We start from the raw sequence: 14,864 nt of genomic DNA on the forward strand, positions 1-14,864 counted from the left end.
AACACTGACTATATGGATCTGAAATTTAATCTATAACCAGGTTACGATTTAAATGAAACTACCGTCAAGTGCGTTTACAAGAATAGATGGCAAACGAATCAATCACAATAGAGCATTCGTTCATATTTGTGATGACCTCCTCTATAAATGCTTTATTATTATATTAGAAGCCTAATTCGTAACAAGGCTTGTCGACATCCTGGAGGACTGCACGCGCCCCGAGGATATTGTTTTTGTTTTGGTAGGAGGAGCTTGTTTGAATCTGTTCTCTGATTGGTTCGCCTGTATGATTGACACAAGCCCAAGCCAATCGCTGAAGACATTTATGCCGGATCAGCTAACTTTATAACTGGTTAGCCTAGCTGCCATCTATTCCTGTACCATAAGAAACAATATTACAGAGACGACAACTTCCTTTGAAAGGTTTGGCCTTGTGTTTTCTTTATTTTGGACCTCTTTCGTGACTTTCATAACTGCTGTATTTCCTATATAATAGCCCATGTTTTGGTGCGTAACTAACATCTGGTATTAGCCACCAAGCTAAAGCTAGCTCCTGCTGCGGCTGCCGGTCCACTTTAGTTGCGTAACTAACTCATAACTACAAGCCACGACGCGTTAATAACACACAAGTAGCTGACTGAGGCGACACTTGACCAAGTTTTGCATTCGTGCTGGTTAAAGGGGAAAACCTACTGCGCATGCGTGCATCGTATCCTTTTATATGGGAGCGTTAACGGTCCATTCCGGGAGACATTTTGCAGGTTCTCCAAGACAAAACAATTGCTTATCTCAGAATAAGTTGTTAGAGGCTGCAGGTTAACCGCGTGTTGTTGCAAATTACAAGGTCTGTGCGCACTGGATTCAATCGTTATCAACTTTTGCATGCAAAGGTGAAGAATGCAACTATAGTGGCCAAGGTTAATTGAATTCCAAATTCTAGAAATTGCAGCTGACGCCTGTTTAACTTTCATTCGAGATGTCGCGGGAAGAGCTGGCTGTGCTGCGGGCCAGGAGGACCTTCCAGACAGGGAAGACCAAACCTCTGGAGTTCAGGCTCCAGCAGCTGAAGAATCTGCTGCGCTTCGTCACTGAGAGAAGGAAGGACATTGCAGCGGCTGTCAAAAAAGACCTGGGAAGGGTGAGTTGGCAACTCCAGGAGAAATGTGGGAAAGTGTTGAAGGTCACCTGGCAGAAGGGTCGCCAGGGGCCAATCCGACAGGTGATTTTTTCTTTCCTTTATTGTTTTGGAAAGGTTTGGGTTTTTGTGTGAGGGGGCTGCTGTAAAAAATGTACTTACTAAGCACCCCATCATTCATTAATCCCATTTATAACTGTCAGACTGTTTTTGATTACCAAGATAATGTGGGACAGAGTGTGTCTCTTTTTACCTCAGTCAGGGACACGTCCTTTTCTTTCTAAATACAGGACGTTCTGTTTTTTAAGTGATGGTTGGCAAGAAACATTTATAAACATTTATAACAGCATCCCCCGGATGCTAATGCCACTCTTGCGATGAATGAACTTCATGCGGCTATTAGCCAACAACAGTCCGCCCACCCGGAGGCTGCATTTATTGTTGCGGGTGACTTCAATCATTCAAACTTAAAAACTGTGCTTCCAAAATTCCACCAACATGTTTCCTGCAATACAAGAGGAAACAAAACTCTGGACCATGTCTACACAAACATGGCTGGTGCCTATACGGCAACACCCCTCCCCACAATCAGACCACCTTTCTTTGTTCCTCACCCCCAAGTACTCACCCCTCATCAACCGCGTCAGGCCATCAATGAAGACCATCAAGGTGTGGCCGGCGGGAGCAGACTCCGTACTCCAGGACAGGTTTCAACACACGGACTGGAGTATGTTTACGCCCCAGGGCAGCTGTGGCTCACACACACACACCGACACCACATACCCCAATCAGAAGCCATGGATGAACAAGGAGGTGCGGCTCCTGCTGAAGGCGCGCAACACTGCCTTCAGATCAGGAGAAGCCCAGGCCTACAGCACAGCCAGGGCTAACCTGAGGAGGGGCATCAAAAAGGCCAAGCACACCTACAAACGCAAGATTGAGGGTCACTTTTCCAGCTCTGACCCCAGGCGTATGTGGCAAGGCATCCAGGCCATCACCGACTACAAACCCAACAACTCCAGCCCCACAGTCATGGACACCACCTTCCTGAACAAGCTTAATACCTTCTATGCTCGCTTCGAAAAGGACGACAAGGACACTGCCACTAGGACCCCTCTCCCAGCAGACCACCAACCCATCACACTATCATCTACCGCCGTCTACACAGCCCTCAGCCGGATCAACCCACGCAAGGCTGCTGGTCCTGATGGCATCCCTGGACGTGTGCTCAGGGCATGCGCAGAACAGCTCGCCGGGATTTTTACGGACATCTTCAATCTGTCCCTCGCCCACGCAGTGGTCCCGTCTTGCTTCAAGGCCACAACTATCGTCCCAGTTCCGAAGCATTCCAGACCAACCTGCCTCAATGACTACCGCCCGGTAGCACTCACCCCCATCATCATGAAGTGCTTCGAGCGGCTGGTCCTGGCTCACCTGAAGGACCGCCTCCCAACCACACTCGATCCACACCAGTTTGCCTACCGCAGCAACAGGAGCATAGATGATGCAGCCTCCATAGCACTGCACTCTGTGCTCACACACCTGGACAACACGAACACTTATGCACGATTGCTGTTTGCTGACTTCAGCTCAGCTTTCAACACCGTCGTCCCCTCCAAGCTGATCACCAAACTTGGAGACCTGGGCATCAACCCCTCCCTCTGCAACTGGACTCTGGACTTCCTGACCGACAGACCACAGCGTGTTAGGTCAGGTCACAGCCGCTCCACCACCATCACACTCAGCACCGGTGTGCCACAAGGCTGTGTGCTGAGCCCGTTCCTCTACTCTCTATTCACCCACGACTGCAGACCTGTACATGGATCCAACTCCATCATCAAGTTTGCAGATGACACAACGGTGATCGGTCTCATCAGCAACAACGACGAGACAGCCTACAGAGAGGAGGTAGAGCGCCTGACCACATGGTGCGCCAACAATAACTTGGTCCTCAACACCAGCAAGACCAAGGAGCTCATCGTGGACTTCAGGAAGGCAAGAGGAGGCACACAGGACCCCATCCACATCAACGGGATGGCCGTCGAGCGTGTCTCCAGCTTCAAGTTCCTGGGGACCCACATCTCAGAGGACCTGTCCTGGACCACAAACACCTCCAGCATCATCAAGAAGGCTCACCAGCGCCTCTTCTTCCTGAGGACACTGAGGAAGAACCAGCTATCCTCGGCTGTCCTGGTGAACTTCTATCGCTGTGCGATAGAAAGCATCCTGACCAACTGCGTGTCAGTCTGGTATGGAAGCTGCACTATCGCTGAGCACAAGGCCTTGCAGAGGGTGGTGAAAACTGCCCAACGCATCACAAGGACTACACTCCCTGCCATCGGAGACGTCCAGAGGAAGCGCTGCCTGCATCGAGCACGCAGCATACTCAAGGACTCCTCCCCCCCCGCTCCCCCCCCCCCCCACAGACTATTTTCCCTCCTGCCCTCCGGGAGGCGCTACAGAACCCTCAGGACTCGGACCAGTAGACTGAGGAACAGCTTCTTCCCCAGAGCGGTGTCCCTGTTGAACTAGTAAAATATGTTTATAGCACAACCCGGTAAACGATTGTAAAAATAACCGCACATACTGTATTTATTAAGTTATTATCCTCACTTGCTGCTTCTTTTGCACTTCTGGTTAGATGCTAAACTGCATTTTGTTGCTCTGTACCTGTACATGTGCAATAACAATAAAGTTGAATCTAATCTAATCTAATCTATAAGAATACTGTTCCAGCATGGAGACCTGCCTGAACCACGGCGATGAATATTTGCTTCTGTTTTCAGAGTGAACACGGGACGGAGCTGTTTGAGACTATGGGATTAGAGGCAGAGATCAACCTGGCTGTGGGGAAGCTAGCGGAGTGGGCGGCTCCTCGGCCCGTGGAGAAGAACCTCCTCACCATGTCAGACGAGGTTTACATCCAGCCGGAGCCACTGGGAGTGGTGCTCATCATCGGTGCATGGAACTACCCCTGGGCTGTTACCCTCCAGCCACTGGTTGGAGCTATTGCTGCCGGTACTAAGTGCACCCTTGCATCCACACGCATTTGTTGTTGGTTCTATTGGTAATTAGTGCAGCTAGTAATGTTTAATCAACTACAATTCAGGTGTCTGTGGTCTGCGGATCTACAGATGACATATTCTACCTGTGTACTGAGAACTGAAAAGCATAATTAAGCGTAAACTGAGGGCTCTGCTGTGACAGGAAGGAATAGCTGAAAGGCAGTGCCATTAGTAATGTGACTAGGTTAAAGAAGTCTTAATGTGAGCATGTGATACATGTTGCAGCAGAAGAAACTTCTGGCCCAAGTAAATGCTGTAGTCCACCGCGGTGCCACTAGATGGCGCTGTTTTCCCACTAAAGGATACACTTCTTGTCCAACTTCCAGGTAATGCAGCAGTAATAAAGCCGTCTGAGGTCAGCTTGCACTCCTCTAAGGTCATGGAGGAACTTCTACCACTCTATTTGGACAAGGTGCACTCCTTTCTTTGATTTTGTTTGTGTTATCAGCACATTTGAGGAGCTTTTAACATTGCCCGTTGTCCTCCGTAGGATCTATACCCAGTGGTGACGGGTGGGGTGTCTGAGACTCAGGAGCTGCTGAAGCAGAGGTTTGACCACATCTTCTACACCGGCAGCAGCACGGTGGGCAAACTGGTGATGGAGGCGGCAGCTCTCCACCTCACCCCCGTGACCCTGGAGCTGGGAGGGAAGAGCCCCTGCTACATCGATAAGGACTGTGACATCGCTGTGGCGTGCCGGTCAGCGTGAACTATAAACCAGGACTGTAAACGACTCATGTCAAATTTCTTACTTTATTTCTTGCCACTGACAGTCGAATCACTTGGGGAAAGTTCGTTAATTGCGGCCAGACGTGTATTGCCCCTGACTACGTCCTCTGTGAACCCTCCATCCAGAGCCGAGTCATAGAGGAAATAACCAAGAACATCAAGGTTGGTGCTTAATGTTGTGGGGGGGGGGGGTGCTTTCACCATTAGGCTTGAACTGTTGCTACTGGATTTATAAGATCACCAGCAGCCTTGGGAAATATTTCTTTTTTCCCCTTTTTCACATCTCATCACAGGAATTTTACACAGACAACCCGAAGACCTTCGATGACTATGGACGTATCATCAACCAGCAGCACTTTAAGAGGCTCGTGGCTCTGATGGGGGGGGGCAAGGTTGCTGTTGGCGGCGACAGCGATGAATCTGAGTGCTATATTGGTAAATTCTTTACACATCTGAAGTGCTGGTGCCGCTCCATTACCACCTCATCCTGCTGTAAAAAGATCAATATATAATATCTATGTGCGTCTAGTCGCTTTTTAAAGACACCCCCCCCCTTTCGGCTGTTTTCTTGCAGCCCCGACTGTGCTAAAAGATGTGACAGCAGAATCTAAGGTGATGAAGGAGGAGATTTTCGGGCCTCTGCTGCCCATCGTCAACGTGAGCGGCGTGGACGAGGCCATCCGGTTCATCAATGACAGAGAAAAACCTCTGGTTGTGTACGTCTTCTCCAACCAAAACAAGGTAAACAGGTCGGCAGGCAGCAGACATTTTGGCCGTTTTGTTGTTCTCCCTCACATTCAGAGGTGATTGATTGACAGCTGATAAAGCGCCTGATAGCGGAGACGTCCAGTGGAGCCTTCCTGGCCAACGACTGTCTGGTGCACTTCACTGTCAACGCCCTGCCTTTCGGAGGAGTCGGTGAGTGGCGGATAGTTTCACCTGACCTCCTCTGTTGCTCTTGATACACCTGACTCACGCCATGGCGTGTTCAGGGAACAGCGGCATGGGCAGCTACCACGGCCGGCACACCTTCGACCAGCTCAGCCACCTGCGCAGCTGCCTGATCAAGCAGCTGAAGATGGAGAGGGTCAACTCCATGCGTTACCCGCCTCACACCGCCAAGAAGCTGGGCTGGGCCCGCTTCTTCCTGCTGCAGCAGGTCAACGTGTGCAGGCTGCAGCGCGTGGCCCTGATGGCGACGTTCATCGGCTTAGCTGCGTTTGTGGTGCAGGTACGGGACATAAACATTGACATATACTGGCACCTCACTGATGTTTATGTTTATGTTTTTCCTGTTTATGTCAGGAAGGGTGTGAGCTTCACGAAAAGGGCGTGTGTGTGTGAGAACATTAGTATACAAACGCACTTACCCAACATATGAGTACCCACCACTCCGCATACCCACAATCCCACATGCCTGTGACCTCACACAACAATGGCTTTGTCCCCTGCAGACAAAGCAGGGTGTTGTCCTGGAAATCTGCCCCCTCATCTGCCCTCTGCTCTTTAATTACCCAGCATGCTGCAGTCTTTTCTGCTAAATAGCCCCCTTTGTTTTGTCCCGTCCCAGCACCTTTGTTGACAGCACGTGCTGCCCTGCTGTCGCCCGCCGCTCAATCTAAACTCGAAAATCGCCGTTTCTTGCAGAGGTTCCTGAGGTGAGTGAAGCCGAGGAGCAGCTGGTTGAACTGGGAGGAAACCAGTGCAGGTGTGGGTGGACTCCAGCCTTCCCCCGGGTCCATAACATGTCTCACCAAAGTAGGCAATTAAAAAAATGTGTTACGTCAGACATTTCCTGTCCGTTACATGTAATGCTGCTACTTTACTGGCCTTTTAAATGGCTTTATAAAAATGAATTCCATCCTTGTGAAGCCTCTTTGTCAGTGCGTTTGTGGCCTTGCCCTTTAGTTTCTGATCACTCTGCCAACGCCGTGCTCATATTTACGACCTGGCAACGGCGGCCGGTACGTCGGCATACATTGACCCCCGCCGGTAAAAAATTAGCTCAACAAAAGGCTGTAAAGGCAGAAGCACAGAGATAATTTAGCATAGCACAAGCATGGACTGGTGTGTTTATCTGAGTGGGTGAGTCTAAGGGGGGTGTGGTGGAGCCGGGGGGGGGCGGGGTCTGGTGTTATCAAGGCTGTGGGTGTCTGAGGCGGTCAGAGCAGAGCTGGTGGTCACAGCGAGCGAGCAAACACCCAGGAAAATGATCCCGGCGCAGCCTGGCGTGGAATGAGAGTCAGCCGGCGTGTCGGACATTTGAGCGGCTGTGGGGTTGGAGCGGCGCGGGCCGATTGAGCGGAAGCCTTCGGAGAACCCACTGGATGCGTTTGGACCCCCACAGAGGTCAGTCAACTCTTTACCTGCTGCTCATCGGCGCTCAGGTCATTCAATATTTGATTAATCTTTAAAGAATGGATCATAATGAGTGTTTGTGCTGAACCTGTGCAGCAATAAACACATCAACATGCAACCGTGCCGCTGCTCCCCTACATAAACCTTTATAAGCATCTGGTGTGACTGTCTTGTTTATTGAGTTTATTTGGAGCCCCAGCCATGTTTATCCCTGTTTAAGTCAGAGATCTGCCTCCACTTATGGCTCCTTATCAGATAACTTTCATATTGGGCCAATTACAAAGACTTTATCAGCTTTTATCTTTCACGGGTCATTCTAAAGGGAATTTTACTGCTTTACTCTTCAACCGGGGAGGTCAGTGGGTGCATACGTGCCTCAGGTTGGCCATTTCTGTTGCGCTTTATTTTTATTTCCGCGAACACGTTAACTAACATTCGGATAGTTGAAGGCGACCGGCTGTTTCCACCTCTCCAGGCTGCTCTTGACCGGCTGTTTACATGGAGCGGCAGGCCCTGCAGCGGGCCAGGGAGGCCTTCCTGAGCGGCAGGACGCGAGCCGTGGAGTTCAGGCTGCAGCAGCTCCACGCGCTGCAGAAGATGATCACCGAGAAGGAGACGGACATCTCCTCCGCCCTCAAAGAGGACCTCAACAGGGTGCGTGGACACGTGGGCGCCCTGTGGTGGTTGTACTGATCTTACGCTGTGTTGAATATAATTCATTATTTTGTCCAGAGCCAGTACGACACTCCACTGTTGGAGCTGATAAGCATCGAAAATGAGATCAAACTGGCGATAGAGAAACTCTCAGAATGGGCGGCACCGAGGCCAGTGGAGAAGAACCTCCTCACCATATCAGACGAGGCCTACATCCAGCTGGAGCCACTGGGAGTGGTGCTCATTATTGGGGCCTGGAACTACCCCTGGGCTGTTACCCTCCTCCCCCTGGTGGGAGCCATCGCTGCCGGTAGGGATAAATATAAATCGCTGTTGTCTGTTTAATAGAAGTGAATCGTCCAAGCACAACGATGGGTCGGCGATTATACGATTTGTGTTGCGGCTCCGCAGGGAACGCAGCTGTGGTGAAGCCATCCGAGCTCAGCGAGTCCTCCTCCGTCCTCCTCCGATCTCTGCTGCCCCACTATCTGGACAAGGTCTGAACACCAGCCGCTATTGTTGATGGCGTCAGTGACAGTCAGCAGATCTAATAGAGACTGCTGTATCAGCGCGTGCTAACGTCACCCGGACCCGGTCAGAGACGTCTCGGCGTCGTTCCGTCCGTCCTTATTGATGATCTCTCTCTCTGCTTCAGGACCTGTACCCGGTGGTGACGGGGGGAGCGTCCGAGACTCAGGAGCTGCTGAGGCTCAGGTTTGACCACATCTTCTACACTGGCAGCGGCGCGGTGGGGAGGCTGGTGATGGAGGCCGCGGCTCGCCACCTCACCCCGGTGACCCTGGAGCTGGGGGGGAAGAGCCCCTGCTACATCGATAAGGACTGTAACATCCGAGTGGCCTGCCGGTAACAGAGATGATGCTGCGTACACACAGTTCGTTAAAAAATGTTCAGCAATTAAGGGCATATAGAAGAACTTCCATAATATATAGAAATCTAGTCATTTCTTCAGTTTGCTTGAAAAATCTCCCCCACACGGTGACGTGCTCGTGTGTGTACAGGCGCATCACCTGGGGGAAGTTTGCCAACTGCGGCCAGACGTGCATCGCCCCGGACTACATCCTGTGTGAACCCTGCATCCAGGGCCGAGTGGTGGAGTGCATCCGACAGACTCTGCTGGTAAAGGAGTAGCTCACTGCACTTTTAACCGGCCTCAGGTCTGTCTCGACTCCTCAGTTTGGGTTTCTGATTCTCCCGGTTACGCAGCGGCGAAGCCTCGGACGTGAATGCGGTACTCTGGTTGTTGTCGTGTCTCTAAATAAGTCACAGGTCAAACTCACACCCTCTGACCCATCCCAGGAATTTTACGGCCCCGATCCCAAATCCTCGCCGGACTACGGCCGCATCATCAGCCGGCGTCATTTCAACAGAATCATGGGGCTGATGGAGGGTTACACCGCCGTGGTGGGAGGACAGAGCGACGCCTCACAGCGCTACATCGGTAGGAAACTACAAAAAAACCCAGAAGGGTGCTGGATTGTAGCCCTCAGGGACGGGGTTTGGGCATCCCTGAAGCTTCTTAAACTTTGTGTTGTTTTGGATTTATTGCTGCAGCTCCAACTGTGCTAAAGGACGTGCCCCCACACTCCCGGCTGATGCAGGAGGAGATCTTCGGCCCCCTGCTGCCTATCGTGACCGTGAGCGACATGGACGAGGCCATCCGATTCATCAACGAGAGGGAGAAGCCTCTGGCGCTCTACCTCTTCTGCTCCGACAAGAAGGTGAGAACAATACCACACGCGTGGTTTGGACGCGTTTCGACTTGTCAGCGTTTCTGTCCCGTCTCTCAGGCGGTGAAAAGGATGATCGAGGAGACATCGAGCGGAGGAGTGACGGTCAACGATGTGCTGATGCACTACACGCTCTGCTCGCTGCCCTTCGGCGGCGTTGGTGAGACTCAGCGCGTGCATCCCTGCCTGGTTTGGGCCACAAATACACTCCAGAGTCAGGTGGGTTTCAGACCTCTGCTTTATGTCCCCTCCAGGTCAGAGCGGTATGGGCCGTTACCACGGTAAACACACCTTTGACCAGCTGAGCCACCACAGGGCGTGTCTGGTCCGCTCTCTGGGCATGGAGAACATCAACTTGTCCCGCTACCCTCCACAAGACCGCCGGCGAGCTCGCAGGGCTCGCATGGCTCTCACGTCTCCTCTAATCGACATGTCCAAGAAGACGCTGGTGTGGGCCGTCGTGGCCACCATTCTGTGTCTAGGCCTGCTCATCACGCTGCTGATCGTCCTGCTCGTCGCTTCAGGCCTCAACTGCACCTGCTGGTTCTGGAGAGGCTTTTACTACTAAACACTGTGGGGGAACCACAAAGACATACGCTCCTGCTGCAAAGACGCAGAGCCTGGGTGGTTTCCAGATATGTGAATTCTAAAAATATCTTAAACCTTTTGAGCTAACGGTTGTTCAAAAACTGACCAACAAAGCAACAAAAACTGGGGAAATACCAACAAAATTAAACAACATACATAATCTACTTACAGCTTTGCGAAGATAAATCATAAATGTATTTTGCTAATAAAATGTTTTATATATTCCAGTATTTTCTGTCGTTATTTTGCCCCGTTAATCCAGCTTTAGTTTGAAAACAGTTTTGTACTCAACCAGCAGGTGGCAGCAGATAGTAATGGAAGATCCTAAATCTAGTAAAGAGAAGAAGAGACCATCGGGATTAATATCATCAACTTTAATACCAACACTCGGTTTACAAGAACTGGGAATATTTAAATTCGGGAGAAGTAAAGAAAGTTATCAGCTATAATGGCCTCAGGAAGTCCCGCTGTAATTTGGGCCAAGTTGGGCCTCCATTTGTAACCTTTGAGCAGATTATCCTTCCCAAACGGACAGATTGGTCGTCTTAGTTTTGTGAGTCCAAGTGTCCTGCATCGTAGCTACATGCGTGACGCTTTTAACAAATAAACCGCTTGAAAATCCTGTGAATAATTGTGTATTTGCGTTTCATACTCATATGCAGACTTGAAAGCCTTGCGCAACCTCGCCAGACCACCAGGGGGCGAGCTGTCACAAATCCAAGGAACGATCTATCGGATCCACCACGTGTTTCAATTGATTTTATTTATTTTTACCAGGTAAATTGGACTATGAACGGAACGTAGACGTGGCACAATCTTGACCTGTATTTCTAGTGTGCTTTAAATTAACAGGAACAGAAGAGAATCGCAGGGTTGGTTGTGAGTACTCGCTACTGTGCTGGCACCTCATTAGTGTCAGTTTTCATCACTTCCAATTTACATTCTAATGGAAGACTTGACTGATCGTTTTCTTTATTTGTGTCAAGTGTGATCTATTGCTGCCCGAAGCAGGCTGACAGAACACACGCTTGTGACCACGGTGCCTTCAGGTGCCAGCTCAGCATCGGCTGATCAGTCATCAGAGGCAGGAAAATTACTACAAGAATGTTTCTTCTTACTGCCAATTTACCTTTCAGCCTCGGGTAAATTACGAAATCCTGCGAGCTGTTAGTGCCAGGCGCTTGCCGTTGCTATGGTAACGGCTCTGCCCCTTTGTCCCCCCCCAGCCTTGAGAATATGAAAGAGTTGCAACATTGCTCACGTTCTTTTGATGAGCTTGATTGCACATTATTGACGGCAGCTGGTGCATCCGCACCTCCACACATGGTTTCAGGTGCCGGTGGAGTGGGCGGAGTCAGCGGCCTTAAAAGGGCTGCAGGGCCCTCAGGTGTCAGCGGTGATGGAGGCCAGGCAGCTGATTGTTTGGGGCGTTGTGGCGGCGTGTCTCAGCCTTAGCAACGCTCGTGTCCTCAACGTGGTTGTTCCAACCTTCTGGGATGGCGGCGTGAAGAAACCTGCTTTGATGGCGGACATGGCGGTGGGTGCAGCAAGCCCTGAGAGAGACCACTCCAGGCAGCCTGCTCGGAACACGGGGAACCCCCAGGGCAATTGGATCCGTCCCGCAGCTGGGAAGCTCCCCCGGAAGCTCCCAGAAGGTCTGGTGGATCTGCTCGAAAACGTCCCTCATCTGGTTCAGCGGCAGTCGGTGAAGACCGACCGCCTGGCTGTGAGGTGCGGGTCGAGCAAGATCCAGGTGGAGGTGAAGCAGGACCTGATGGGAACGGGGAAACTGGTGAAGCCAGAGGAGCTGACGCTTGGTGGCTGTTCTCCCACTGAGGTGGACGACTGGGCTCATGTTCTGGCCTTTGAGTCTGAGCTGCACGGCTGCGGCAGCACGCTGGAGGTGAGGACGTTCTCCACTTCCTGCCCGTCTCCTGGTGCCATCAGGAGCTAACCTGCTCTCTCCTTCTCCTTAGATGAAGGAGAACACCTTCGTCTACGCCTTCAAGCTCATCTACAATCCCAGGAAGGCCGACAGAACGCCCATCATCCGGAGCCAGAGCGCCGTCATCAGTCTGGAGTGCCACTACCTGAGGTGACTCCCTCTGGACCCACAACTACTTTAGTGCACACGGCAAACGACCCGGCTCAAGTGCAACAGAAAAACGGCAATAAAACCTTTTACAAACTGTCTCTGTGGCCTCCTGCTTGGAGAGTCTCATTAAATCGGTGTTCTAAGCAAAATGAAGTCATTTAATTTTTTATTTTTAAAAGATGCTGAATTGCACATTACCTGTTGCCTTCAGGAGCTCTGGTTGTAAAATAACGCATGTATTCAGGATCTGACATGGGGTCGAACCCTAGCTAACAAGTGTTGTTCAACAAAATTACACACACACACACACACAGTGCAGGAAATAAAAGTATAAAATACCTTGGTGGCCTTTAACCCTGTATCCAGGTAGGATTCTAAACGGGGACATGGAGGACCTACGAGCCCAAGATCAGCTCCCTTTAACCACACGTCGCTCTATTTGCCGACTCGTGTGTCAACGACTCCGTCCCGTCTGAATATTTGGACCCTTTGAGTTGAGGAACGAGTCAACTGGAGCCCTCTTGTTGCCCCTGGATCTGTTCCTGCGTCTCCACTCCTGCTGTGATGGCTGTTTGTCCACATGGCGGCTATCTGCCATTAGCCAGTACCGTCTTCAGAACCCCCCCCCCGCCCCCCGGGCAGTAAATACCATCAGATCCTGCTGGATGGAATGATAACAGGAGCTGTTTGTGTTCCCAGCAGGCTCTGCTCTCTTGCTCTCTGTCTTCCCTGGACGATGCCCCCCCCCCACCAGGTTCAGGTCTGCAGCTCTTAACTGATTTGACCCCCTGCAGCCTCCCAGATCCGACCATTTTGGTCACATGTCGCGCTGGTCGCTGACCCATGAAAGGAAGGACGCTGCTATCTGAAAACAAACTCGCCTGACGTCACCGTGACATCAGCAGCATCGCACAGAAAGGTCAGGGAGCAGCTTTTCAAATATTTATTATGGCCAAGAGCAATACCTGGAACATCTCCGGCTTTTAGCACCTGCAGTGACGGGAAGCATTGATTTAAAAGTCCACATCTAGATTTTAACGTCTGCACATGTGACTCGGCTAATGTTGCCCTGTGTGTGTGTGTGTGTGATAGAGGAATATTTGTTGTAATGCACGTTAGCCATCTGTCTTGGCTCGTATATTAGGAGCTGTGTAAACAGATCCGCGCTCCTTTCGGCATCGATCTTCTGAGATGAAGCTCGCTGGGCAAACATTGTAACATTCATGACATCCTGGGGAAGGAAGTTCTCCCGCGTCCATTATCTCTGCTGTCGCTCAACAGTATTTACCGACACACACACACACACTGATTTTAGTTGTTTCCTGCAAACATTGAGAGTTATTTTCATTTTTATCTTTGTTAATTTGTTGTGTGCTTTCAGTGGAATTACAGTCTAACTGCCCCCACATTACCATCAACTCTGTTGGTTTGGTGCTAATTAGCAGATGAGCCGTAATGGTCGTAAGCATTTCCTGCTAGTACAGTTGGGACCTCTACTGGCCTCGCCAGTATCAGGGTGAGCCAGGTATCACGCCTGGCTGCGTGAAGCGTGCCAGGCACCTGTGTATTCAACAGAACAGTTCTGGTTCTGGTTGACTGGGGACTTGTTCTGTGTATGTTCTCATTTCCGATGCCGATCCTTCAGAAAACCCCACATTCAAACGCAGCCCGGCCGATATTAGAGGAGGACAAATCCCAACACCATCATACAAGCTCGTAAATCTGTGGATGGGGCCTTGTTGTGCTGTTTCCATGGCAGCGGTGAGTCCAAACACGTCTCCTCATTGTAAACAGCTAACATGGAAACAGGTCAGATTCTGGAGCAGCGCTAACGAATCGAACACAGAGTCCAGCAGCTAAAAAGTGCAACTACGTGTCTGGGCGACATATTGGGCTGGCCAGAGCCGTCTCCTCCCGATCCGAAAGTTGAGTCGGAGACAGAAGCTCTGACACGGCGCAATCAGGAGGTCCTTATTGGCGGAGTCTATCGTCCTGATCGAGCTCAGGTTTCACCAATGAGGCACCAGCGAGGGCCAGCGCTCCCTGGAGCATCAGCAAAGTGGGACGAAAATACAATAAAGTGTCAGGACCAATTAAACAATAAGTGCATTAGGCCCGGTTGGGCCGCCGTTAGCTCGTTTGCAGCAGAGAGGATGCGAGGAAGGTTTGGCGTAAAGCGAAAATGCTGCCCGGGACATAAATCCAGCGGCTGCAGACTCGGCCCGAATCATCAATCCACCTCGCCGTGGACGCGCCCAGACACGGGATGGATGAGCAATCTTTTAAAGGCGTCCAGAGTGGCCCTTAATCAGCCGTTAGCATCTACTGTAGCATTTAAAGACTTAACACACTTTAGGAACTTGATTGTGTCCAAAAAGGCACTTTTTCCTCCCCAATGTTCTCTCATGACGGCAACGCACAGGTAGGACAGTACTTGTTCAAAGGCGTGCTAAGTTGTTAGCGGCTAGCACGAGCCGCAGGTTAAAACGCAC

General features: G+C 50.9%; 3 protein-coding genes across 5 annotated transcripts; all 3 read left to right on the forward strand.

Moving 5' to 3' along the window:
• The first annotated feature begins 288 nt into the window (after nt 1–288).
• Nucleotides 289–6,800, forward strand: LOC101075274 (fatty aldehyde dehydrogenase-like). Of its 3 annotated transcripts, none has more exons than XM_011618976.2 (11): nt 289–423; nt 977–1,138; nt 3,922–4,153; nt 4,527–4,612; nt 4,691–4,899; nt 4,974–5,091; nt 5,223–5,364; nt 5,504–5,670; nt 5,748–5,847; nt 5,922–6,160; nt 6,577–6,800. In XM_011618976.2, the coding sequence occupies exons 2-11, from the start codon at nt 977–979 to the stop codon at nt 6,589–6,591; spliced, it is 1,470 nt and encodes a 489-aa protein (XP_011617278.1). In that variant the 5' UTR covers nt 289–423; the 3' UTR covers nt 6,592–6,800. The 3 variants fall into 3 exon arrangements, with proteins under 3 accessions (XP_011617278.1, XP_029699696.1, XP_011617279.1); XM_029843836.1 differs by having other exon boundaries at nt 330–423; nt 972–1,138; XM_011618977.2 differs by lacking the exon at nt 289–423 and adding an exon at nt 463–890.
• Nucleotides 6,801–7,057: 257 nt separating this feature from the next.
• LOC101075052 (aldehyde dehydrogenase, dimeric NADP-preferring-like) lies at nt 7,058–10,507 on the forward strand. Its single transcript, XM_003977778.3, has 10 exons — nt 7,058–7,278; nt 7,763–7,941; nt 8,020–8,251; nt 8,353–8,438; nt 8,597–8,805; nt 8,961–9,078; nt 9,259–9,400; nt 9,514–9,680; nt 9,750–9,849; nt 9,944–10,507. The coding sequence occupies exons 2-10, from the start codon at nt 7,786–7,788 to the stop codon at nt 10,255–10,257; spliced, it is 1,524 nt and encodes a 507-aa protein (XP_003977827.1). The 5' UTR covers nt 7,058–7,278; nt 7,763–7,785; the 3' UTR covers nt 10,258–10,507.
• A 947-nt stretch (nt 10,508–11,454) lies between these two features.
• LOC101074160 (uncharacterized) lies at nt 11,455–12,521 on the forward strand. Its single transcript, XM_029843837.1, has 3 exons — nt 11,455–11,472; nt 11,611–12,180; nt 12,254–12,521. Exons 1-3 carry the CDS (start codon nt 11,470–11,472, stop codon nt 12,374–12,376), a joined length of 696 nt encoding a protein of 231 aa, XP_029699697.1. The 5' UTR covers nt 11,455–11,469; the 3' UTR covers nt 12,377–12,521.
• Nucleotides 12,522–14,864: the final 2,343 nt, after the last annotated feature.

Source organism: Takifugu rubripes, chromosome 11 (assembly GCF_901000725.2).
Source record: "Takifugu rubripes chromosome 11, fTakRub1.2, whole genome shotgun sequence".
Taxonomy (NCBI): domain Eukaryota; kingdom Metazoa; phylum Chordata; class Actinopteri; order Tetraodontiformes; family Tetraodontidae; genus Takifugu; species Takifugu rubripes.

Excerpts from the sequence above, each read along its gene's own strand:
- LOC101075274 (XM_011618976.2), top strand. The coding sequence starts at position 977 with ATGTCGCGGGAAGAGCTGGCTGTGCTGCGGGCCAGGAGGACCTTCCAG. Across the intron at positions 4,154-4,526 it reads GGTTGGAGCTATTGCTGCCG|GTAATGCAGCAGTAATAAAG; the intron begins GTACTAAGTGCA and ends TCCAACTTCCAG. Across the intron at positions 5,671-5,747 it reads TCTTCTCCAACCAAAACAAG|CTGATAAAGCGCCTGATAGC; the intron begins GTAAACAGGTCG and ends ATTGATTGACAG.
- LOC101075052 (XM_003977778.3), top strand. The coding sequence starts at position 7,786 with ATGGAGCGGCAGGCCCTGCAGCGGGCCAGGGAGGCCTTCCTGAGCGGC. Across the intron at positions 7,942-8,019 it reads TCAAAGAGGACCTCAACAGG|AGCCAGTACGACACTCCACT; the intron begins GTGCGTGGACAC and ends TATTTTGTCCAG. Across the intron at positions 9,401-9,513 it reads CGCCTCACAGCGCTACATCG|CTCCAACTGTGCTAAAGGAC; the intron begins GTAGGAAACTAC and ends TTATTGCTGCAG.
- LOC101074160 (XM_029843837.1), top strand. Across the intron at positions 12,181-12,253 it reads GCTGCGGCAGCACGCTGGAG|ATGAAGGAGAACACCTTCGT; the intron begins GTGAGGACGTTC and ends CCTTCTCCTTAG.